Source organism: Siniperca chuatsi, linkage group LG7 (genome assembly GCF_020085105.1).
Source record: "Siniperca chuatsi isolate FFG_IHB_CAS linkage group LG7, ASM2008510v1, whole genome shotgun sequence".
NCBI classification, from domain to species: Eukaryota; Metazoa; Chordata; class Actinopteri; order Centrarchiformes; family Sinipercidae; genus Siniperca; species Siniperca chuatsi.
In genome coordinates, this window is record NC_058048.1 from 5,075,949 (window position 1) to 5,087,161 (window position 11,213).

An 11,213-nucleotide genomic window follows, 5' to 3' on the forward strand; every position below is an offset into this window, starting at 1 on the left:
ATACAAGTAGAATAAATAATACTGTGGGATTTAAAAGAAGACCACAAAATTGGACAGTAGCTGCTAAAACTAGAACAACTGATAGCCTGGCTTTAGATTACTTTAACCTTTGCAGTCATTGTCTTATTTGACGGCAGCCAAATAAGACAATGACTGCCTAAAGACAAGGCACTCTGGTCCATATCAGACAAATTGTCAATGACTCATTTACACAAATGAGGTTTTATTTCATACTTGGTGTGAGACATGATGAGATTCTACTATTACTGAGCACAGGTGACAGTATTGTCTTAATAGATTTGAAATGTAAGGGGCTGTACATCAGACAGAATCTTAGGAGGTAGTGTTATTTGTCATTAATCAGCTGGAGGGAAACCAAAGGCTGCATGAATACAAGGCCTTCGGCGTGGAGTAAAGCACTCTGTCAGAGGGTATTCTACAATGAGATTTGGGGAAATCCCAGTAGGATTGACTTGTCACTGAAAAACTGTTATAAGAAATAATGACTATACATGACATTATGCAGAAATTCAAGGCCATGCCAACCTTGAAATACTCAATAGCCTTGGTAGCGTTAGAATATAAATTAGATAGGAAAATAGATTAATAAATAAATTATAAATTCACTCCATTCAACTGATTACTGATTTGAAAAAGTGCTACAGTGTTTGCTTCGACAGGATCTTTTACTGGTTATAGCAACATACAAAAAGTTCTGTCTTATAATGAATAACAACTTATCTCGCTATAAAAACAAAAGCTTTTTATTAAAACTAAGTAACTTGCTATGTCATAATGACAAGAAAAAGATGTGATTATATCACGAAAGTTATTCAATGTGTGTTTGTCTCCCCTAATTTGACTGAAGACGAGATAGGTCTTATAGCCATATCTGACCAGATAACTTGTGACGCACCATTAGGTAGGGAACATCTAAATGAACAAGATATGCAGATCACTGTGTGAGAAAGATGTCAGCATACTGCAGTTTGTCTGCACATTTAGAGAGAACCTTTTTTCTCACAGTTCTCTTTGTTATAGTGGCAGCTGTACTACTGTCTATCCTAAACAGCCACAGCTTAACTTAACTAACTCACTGGGTGCGTAACATTTAGCTTACCATGTAACTTACTTTCGATATTATTTGTAATGCACAACAGGCTGCTCGACTGAAAATTTTACACCGCAGCCTGACTGCAACATTTCATTTAGAATTCTCCATTTTTTCAATGATTTTTTAGAACCTATGACTGTAACAAATACAAATTTATTTCTCTGCATATTGATTTTACAATCATTTCTTAGATGTAGATGATCAGCTTCATGTCTATTTGTGTCTACTGAGAATCGAGTGTTTCCAGTGGTCGACGGGAAATTTACACCATGCACCCCTCGCTCCATTTTAAACATTTTGCCTGATAATAAGTAGTCATTCCAGGTTGACTTCTACAACAGCCAAGTCCTGATGCAGCTGCACAACAGATACAAATATTATATTCCAAGGACTCCCAAACTCAGAGGAATCCATCTGTAGAACAAATTCATTCAGTGAGTTAGAGGGTTGTTCAGACACAATGTCTGACCTGCTTTTGAATAAACACATCTACATGATCTCAATTTGCAAAGTGTTTTAGATCACTTTTATGTTGATAATAATAATAATCATAAGAGTAATTATGAACTATAAAATCAAATATCTGATGTGTTGCACCAAATTATTTTGCATTTTCCTGTGATATGCTTTGAGTACATGAATTGTATTGCTAAAATTCAATGAATAATGTCTTTTAGTCACATATAAAGTAAAAGTTAAAAGCTTTATACAGTAAATGATAGACAATTTCTTAGTTTTCTTCATTCATATAATTTAATAGATGAACGTATCAACAGCTGCCTGTCAGAGGTCACCATTTTGTACTCTGGTAACTTATAATGGTCATTTGTAACTAATATTATGACAACTGACAATATTGTTTCTGATAAACATGTTATCAAAGTACTGAGCTAAAGAGAAAGAAACAGTGTGAGACTGGCGGTGAGACTGAGGAGTGTTGTGGTTGGGGGGGGGTGTGCAGAAGGGAGGCAGAGGGCAGCTGTCAATCCTAGCAGCCTCCAGGCCTATATGAAACCTGCTGCTGGCTCAGCAACTGTAAGCAGACAGCCGTCCTGGGAGCTGCTTACTGAGGGTAGACAGACACACGCGGCTGATGTCGCCCATTTATTAAAAATATGACAGCAGCCAGAAAGCATAAGCCAACTTTGTTAGCACTACCACAGCTAGTGGAGTCAATATGTATTTTGGCAATAATCCTGCACTGGTAACATTTTCTATTTTAGAACAGGTAGAGCTATAATAGGGTGTTAGAATAAAACACTATGTGTCATATATGTCTTTCCTCTATGAGTGTGTTTCCAGCCACATGTTTTTATGTGCATTTTCAATTTGCGCATAAATAAACCTGAGTGGAAACGGTGACAAAATGTGACAAAAAGTCTAAATATTGCAAGAAATGTTTTTACACTTGGCTGAGAAGGAAAACTTGGTGTTGTGATAAAAACGAATGTATTAAAACAAATGTACTATGTACTCAAGTGCAACGGAAAAACGCTTAAAGAATAAATCAGAACGTGCAGCAATTAGCAGTAAAACCTGCCTCACCCTGCCTTGAGAAGCTGCTTACACATCTAAAAAAAAAAAAACATTACTATTAAGAGTTTGAGTATCCCAGTATGATCTAAATGCTGTTTCAAAATATGTTCTACCCTTCCATGAATAACATAACTAAATGCTTTATATATACACAATTAACAATATATACTTTGGGAATACGAAAATAACTGTATACTTTTACATTGGATATTTAAGGCATTAAAATGGTAACTTCAAACCTAAGATATTAGCAACCTACTGACCTATTAGTATCAACCTTCAAAAATCCACATTGCTCAAACCTTGATGCTAACTGACAAGTACACTTGTCCCTTTTCTGCTGCTCAAGTTATATGTCTCCATCTGTGCCTGAGGCCACAAGCTGATATTGACTCCGAGCCTCTGCTTCCAGGAGTCAAATAATGAATGACTGTGAAATCAGCTTGGAACTAGTGCAAAGTGAATACTGTGGGTCACTATAAACCTCTAAGACTGTTGTGACAATAATCACACACAAGTTGGCTATAATATAAGGCAAAAGAAGAGGCTTTTAAATAAACTATAATTAGCGGAGGCTCTTCTTATAGAAGGTATACAAAATTTGCTTGTGGGTAATTTATAATGCAAACCTGCCTGCACCCCAGCAGCTGCACTACTTTGAATTTCATACAACCATGGTGAGATATTTGAGTGGAGACAATGGCTCCATAATCTGATAGTGCTGTCTGTTTGCCTGCTTCCGGACAGAGCTTCAAATGAACCATGATATGATCACAGAGCTGCAGTGGAAGTGCACCAGTGAATGACAGCAGCTATATCCTATTTCAGGAAGGAGACTAATGACATTTATATGACCTTGTTAGAGGCTCCCTATTGAGGCAGACATATAATGATGACACATCAAATGTAAATAATCGTTTTGATTTTACAATCATCTTCAAATACTTCCAAAGAGATGGGACCAATTTGTGAAGGCAGAATGAAAGAAGAATAGGCATTACAAAGATACTGGGCTAAAAAAAAACAAGGGAATGACTCAATAATTCATGAGTTACCAACTCCACAGCACTTTAGAGTTCCCATTGCTGGGATATACTGTATGCAGCTCTCGCAGATGTAGCAGACTTGAAACCAAGTACTGTATGTAGACATTTTCCTTTCCTCCTTCAAATCAGCAAATACGCAACCCTTGAGCTGAGCTATTCAGAAAATACATGTCCTATGTAGACAGCTGTTGAGAAATGGGAGAGAAAACACTAAATCAGCAGTGAGAAAGTGTAGTGCAAATATGGCACTGTAAATGCAAATATGTTGGGTGTTGATCTGTCAAAGTGTTTTTGACTGTACATCTGGGGCCCAGAAGATACATAAGTTAAGCATTACAGTTCTCAATGTAACAGTATACAATTTTATGACCAGTATAGCAATTGTAAAAAACCACATTATCTACACAGGAAGTGAGTGGGCGTCTATTTGAAAGAAGAACTCAAATCTTACTTCATAAACTGACAACAGCAATAAAATAAGGCCACATATACAGTGTCACATAGGTTCCAAGTTTGCCTCTAGATCTCTAAGTGTTTGTTAAGTGAGTAAATACGGCATTGGTACATCAATACAAAACACTGCAATGCGAATTCAGTCCAATTTTATCTGTGCTATGTAGAAGTGCTATCAGGCATACTTTGTTAAGTCTTATGAAACATCTTCTGGATATCGTCTACTCTAGTGGGGGTATAAGCTCAAAAGATGACAGTTTCAAACACAGAGAACTAACTTAAATTATTAACCCAAAACTTTAGATCTCAAGATACTGATCCCATCTACTAATAAGACAGCTGTGGGTACAATGAAAGCAGATTGGAGATACTGCGGTGAAGCAATGAAAAGCTTTCAGTTACTGATCTATTTCTTTTCAGTGCGTATAATTCTGCCTACTGCCATTGGAACCCGGATATACTGACTACAAGACTGAGGAATACAAAACTGGAGTTGGAGACTGAGCTGATCATTTAACCCTATACCATTTCAAAATTAGTCGAGATATAGATTGAACATCTGTGATAAGTCTAAAAAAGACGTGTTGTCGAGACAAACATTTGATTTATAACTGAAGTTTAGAACTCTGAAGCATTTACTTTACATATTACGATTCATAAATAACACTGTTAGTTAAATAATGAAAACGGAGAGCAAAAAGACATATAACCTACGACTGGTTGATTAAAAAGCTTTTTTGTTTTCAGAATCAGAAATACTTTATTGATCCCCGAGGAGAAACTCTTTTGTTACAGCAGCTCACAATCACGTCAGTGCACACAGGAATAGAAGCACTAAGCAAATCAAATATAATACAGGCAAGATAAATTAAGTACACATAAGTACAAAATTAAAATAAGTGTAAAATACAAAGTGGATTTAATGATTTGATGATAAGTATGTATGGTAATAATACAATGAATGGTAATAATATAAGTAGTAAGTAATTAAGCAGATTAAGATGATTATGAGGCGGTGGATATTGCACAGCAGTAATAGAAGTATGAATAAATATCATTAAATAGGGAATTTTAAACTGAAAAGAGTATATTGCACAGCAGTATATAACAGAATATAAGTCACAGAATTTTAAGTCTTCGCAAACATTTAATCATATTTCCAACAAAGAGAGAGATGTTGGTGTCGTTTTTTTTTTTTTTGTTTTTTTTTAAATGCATGGACTGAGAATATGTCTGATGTCTCATGATGACATAGCTATTCCTGAGCAAAACCTTGTTTTTGACCTTGGATCTGATACTTACTGAGTTTTCTGTCTTTAGCTCCCAATGATACACACGCTCTCATCATTCTTTGCCAACATGCAGAGATATTTAAGCAGCCCAGTCAGACTATTCTTGTAAAAACAAGCATGACTCTTGCTTATTTCATGTCTAATTGATCGCCACATTAACAGCTTTAGCTGACGTGCACAAGACTGTCATTTTCAAAATTCGGACAGATGCACCTTGTGACTTGGCGGAAGCCTTTTCTCCCAGGACAGAAGCATAATGGGCACAATCGATTTTTCTTTGAGTGATTTAACCTGGAGTCGATGGACAGTAGACCTACAGCCATTTCCTGGTTCCAAGATGAAGGAAATGCCAGTTGTTAATCACAGCAGTACTATGTACAGTAACTGAAAAAAAGTTTCTTAAATGGCACATTAGAAAACTCTACATTGTAAGAAAGAATATATATATATATATTACACAATGTTAAATAGAGAGATGACATGAAGTAAGGGATAGAAAGATGCAACAAAGATCCCCAGCTTCGTTGGGACGTTCTTCGTGGTTAGCGTCTTAACCCCCAAGCTATGGGACCCCACACAATGTTTATATACATATAACAGCAGTATAAATGCTTCTTTTGAGAATCATCAAAAATTGTATTTATGGTGCTGTATCTTGAATGTTACGTTGTCAGAAATGTCTTGATCACTGAGCCTTGTACTTCAGTGGGGCGTTCTTAAAATGTCTGTCTGACCCCTTGCGCATGCCCTGTTGCCGTCTACGACAGTCTTCCTATTTGGTCTTATGAATTGTGTGCGTTTGACAAACAAGCCTGATGAAGCGTTGGCGAAACAGTTTTTGATACTCAGCGCTACACCCAATACTCAAAAAGTATCCAGGTTAAATATCCAGCCTTAGTTGAGTCAATATTTGAATAATCATCCCAAGTCCAACATTTGTAAGTAAAAACTGCATTTCATATTTCTGCCACAATTCATATTATTATATAATATTTTTTTGTGGAACTTTTTATAACATTTTTCATCTATAGAACAAAACATTCCCTGACGTAGGTAGGTAGGTAGGTAGAAAGAAAGAAAGGTAGAAAGAAAGAAAGGTAGAAAGGTAGAAAGAAAGGTAGAAAGGTAGAAAGAAAGAAAGGTAGAAAGGTAGAAAGAAAGAAAGAAAGAAAGAAAGAAAGAATTACAAAAGGGGGCATTTGCAGCAGAGCAGGGTCAGTTACAGCGGAACATAAAGGCATTTTCGGCGGTACTCCATTATAATATCACAGTTTTGTTACAACAACCCATCTCACTTAGTTAAACAGCTAGGTACAGTGTAACACAAGTCCACCTTTGTAGTTGTAGACTTACTAAAACCCGCTTTAGTCTCTGCAACCACTGGATTATGGTAGGTGGTTTTGCATCCTTATCATTTTCTTGGCAATCAATAAAAGTATCCACAGTACATAATACATTTCTTCTTTAACACTTCTCCAGAACCCAAAAGGCTATTGGGCAGTCCCAAAAGATGTGTGCGTGGTCCCCTATTTTCCCACAGTGTCTGCAACATAATGCCGCAGAAGGTTCCGTCACATATGAAGAAATGATGACAGGTGTAATAAAATACCAGATTTTTGATTTCCAGTCAAATTCTTTCCATAATTGGCTATTGATTCCTTTATGACAGCTTGCACACAGGTCTCCCCAATATTATCTTCGATTATAATATTTAATTACAATTCCCATTTTTCCTTAGTGTCCCAGGTATTTTGTGAGATGTCAGTTATAAGCCTTTTATATATATATGAGACATTGTTTTTAGTTGGAAAGCATTTTTCTGCAATACTACTAAAGTAGTCTTCTATTTTATTTGGGGTTTTCACAATTGTAATATTAATCATATCCTCCTGTACTGATATCACTGACTCATATTATACAAAGCCTGAGGGTATCTACTCTCTATTGTGTGAACACTGATAGCAATGCAGGGATGCCCCCGAACCAAAACAATGGCGTGACTAGAACAGCAGATACATTTAATCTTTCTACACAGAAATAATCCTTTTACAGCAGAACCAGGACACCTGAAGTTGGTCAGGAAATTTAGTAGGTCAACCTCTCTAGACAGAAAAAAAGAGGGTGAGAGACAGACAGACAGAGAAAGGGAGTTAATAAGCGGCCGTGTCAAGGCCAAGTAGTCATGGGCTGATATAAAAGAGGTTGTGGCTTCCCTGAGGGAGTGTGTTCTAGGCCAGCGCTGGCCTGCCTGGGGCCCTATCATCATCTGCTGTGTCCATACAGCAAACTACAGCACACTTCCTCTGACATACACACTGGCAAACATTTACACATACACACAAACACTCTTGACATCTGTCTGGGTGAAAGGAGTGGAAAGACTCCCAACGTTTAGTGTATGAACTGAAAAAAATAGAGAAGTGCGGTGAGATTTCCCCCGGACTTCAAATAATATGGACAAAAATCTGTTTAGCTACTTTCACTAATTAATATGACAAAATACTGATTTTACCAAAGATGGTTTGCGAAAGCTTTTCCATCTGCTGCTCTGACCAGCTGGTGTCAGAGTCCCTTGGAAAATCCTCTGGTACACAGAAAGTGATTTTTTTTTTTTTACTTTTAAGGTTCTTTAGAATAAGAATTAGAGGTTCTGGTGGTCAATGACAGCCATCACACATAATTTATGCCACAGTAATTGCCATAGCATTTGACAAACAAATGATCTGAGAGTTGTAATGCAAAACACATGGAGCCAGACCGATAAAATGGCATAGACATATCAGAATTGGTGTATGTGCAGCGATACCTAACAAGAAATTGCTGTACAGAAATACCAAAGACATGCTTGTGACAATTAAGAAACAGTATCACCATTACATAGTTTGTCTGTTAGAGAGGACTTACAAGTTTAGTCTTAAATTGTAAAATGTCCCACCCAGTACATATTTTGATCACATTTCTAAGAACCTGCTTTCAGCAAGAAGAAGCTGCTTTCAGCAAAAACTCTGATAAAGCCGCCGTACACTACCTGCCCAGCACCGAAGGCCTGGCAAAGCTAGCAGCTAGCTGGTGAACACTTGGAACATTTAGCACCTCAGGTGTTAGTGGAGACCAAAAACACAACTCTGAATAAATGTTATTGTTGCGCTGTGTCTGCTGGATGTGTAAAGAGACAACTCTTTGCTAACACTTTTAAGCTGCCATATCAACTTTATAAGCCAATACTAAGTCAGTGTTGTGTTTTCGGCTTGTTCTGCTGACTCCAAAAACTCCTCAGCCTCCTTCAGCCTTAAAACAGCCACTGAGCAAGCTAGGTAGTTAACATTAGCAAGTTAGCAGACAATAGACAGCTTTTAAACACAAAACTACATGTACTGTATATGTGTATGTAACAAACATTATCCAGTATTGCAGATGTTACATTAATAATTATGTGCTGCTCCAGAATCATGTCCCACTCCACTGACTCAGTGTCCATTTAATCATAAACCTATAATCAGAGCCAGGAATCCATTTCACTGTGCATACTGATTCACCAGGGACAGGTCTGACACCATGGACCTCTAGCCCATTGGTAGCTGTGCCAGCATGGCTAGTGCTCTTTAGCAGATGGGATTAAGCCATTTCTCCTTTCTTCCTGGAATCTAATTGATAAGCAACACATAAACAATGAAGGAAAAAAAAAGTGAATATACCCCCCAAAACTACTTAACATCAAAAGAGTAAATCCTACCAGTTGTATTCCAGCATTTATTAGTGTGCAAACCGCTGATATACAGTATACATTAGTGTTGTGTTTACAGTGAGAGCCTGTAGCCGACAGGACGGATGTGAACTCACTGATCTGGCCAAGTCAAAGACAGTCCCTCCATTCAGTGAAGACACAGCCTGAAGCGTATGACACCCCCCTCCACAAACACACACACACACACACACACACAGTCATGACTTCATGACTCCTGACTCCAGTTTTCTCAATAGTTTGCGTATGACAGCTCCTCAATAATATGGCCGAAGCATACAGACAGGGACAGACCTGAATAAAAGAGTGGAGAAACACATCAAATGCAGACGCCTCCGTGCAGCAGGGCTCACTGAATGCTTCGGTGAGGATGAAAATGGTGTGAATAAAAATGCTCCGGCCTTTACAGTCACCAGATCTCAACCCAGCTGAACATGTCTGGGTGATGCTACATGTCCTTTTGTTATTTCTCCTATGTTGTTATTTCAGTGAGATGACCTGATTAAATAAAGGTGTATATATATATATACATTAAATATATATATATATATATATATATATATATATATATATATATATATATATATATATATATATATATATATATATATATATATATATATATATATATATATATATATATATAAATAAAGGCTGTATATATATAGGCTGTATATATATATATATATATATATATATATATATATAGGCTGTATATATATATATACAGCCTTTATATATATATATATATATATATATATATATATATATATATATATATATATATATATATATATATATATATATAAAGGCTGTATATATATATATAGCTCTTTATATATATATATATATATATATATATATATATATATATATATATATATATATATATATATATATATATATATATATATATGAGGGAACATCTTGTGGAGGAAAGGTGTTCATCCCTCCAGTAGACTTCCACAGACTTGGCGAGGAGCACTGAAGCTGTTCTGGAGGCTCGTGGTGGCCTGACTCCACACTGAGACACTTCATGTCGGTTTTCCCTTTCATCTGTCACGCATCTGTATTCTCCCTACTTATGGTAGATTTCACTAAACTAAAATTGACTAAAACTAATACAAGTAACGTTAAGCAAATTAAACAGTTATTTAAATAAACATAATGTTCATATAAAGCTTTAACACATCAATCTTCATTGACAGCTACAATTTTAACTAAGGTTAGAGTGAAAAGGAAAATACACTCAACTTTCTTTGTTTTTGCTGTATTTGATGCTAACGTTATTAACTTATATGTTCCCTTCTTGCTAATTCTGTTTCGCTCCACTCGGCTTTTCGCTTATGAGCTCTATTCAGTGGCACCCGACTTTATCCTGCGATATCGTACTTTATTCGACTCTATTCTACGCTTCAGTTGTGTTTATAAGGAATACCGGTTATATACATGGAATACCAGCTAGCTGCGCACAGTGAAAACCGCTGCGGGGAAACGGCGAGTGTGGAGTGATGCTGCGTTTGACCCGTCCGCTAACGTAACTCCCATAACAAAACCGTTACTCACTGCTCCCACACCGGCCATGTTCCCGTCAGGTCCCCGGACGACCTCTGACACGCATGTAAGCCTCCAGCCCCCCCCACACACACACATTCACACTACAGTGTTTAGGTCAGGCTACTTACGCCCTTGGTCTGGGGAAGCCCATGGATAACAGCACGTCCAGGTTGGAGCCACATTTCACTGAGCCCGGCCGGTTCTGCCGGAGCCTCCGAGGGAGGATTTTACTGTAGAGGTCCTCTTTGGCAGCCATGGTCCACTGGGTCACCCAGTACAAGCCCGATACAGTCCACCACCAGACCTCCGGCTAGTCCATGAGCTACTGCTGGGTCCGCATGAGTGGAGAGGTAACGGCAACTACACGGAGCGGAGCTGAGAGCAGCGCTGTGCGGCCAGGCTGAGCCCTGCTACTCCGCCCACTGGAGGAAACAGCAAATTAGATCTACTCACTGAATATATACAGTACAGTG

General features: G+C 37.5%; 1 protein-coding gene across 2 annotated transcripts in view; it reads right to left on the minus strand.

Moving 5' to 3' along the window:
* Nucleotides 1–11,184, minus strand: part of LOC122878757 (ubiquitin-associated and SH3 domain-containing protein B-like) — a 50,037-nt gene extending 38,853 nt beyond the window's left edge. Inside the window, exon 1 of one of the 2 annotated variants that reach the window (XM_044202069.1) lies at nt 10,869–11,184. In XM_044202069.1, coding sequence (XP_044058004.1) covers nt 10,869–10,996 — 128 coding nt within the window. In that variant the 5' untranslated portion in view covers nt 10,997–11,184. The remainder of the gene's footprint in view (nt 1–10,868) is intronic. The other variant, XM_044202068.1, reaches the window with a different exon arrangement.
* Nucleotides 11,185–11,213: the final 29 nt, after the last annotated feature.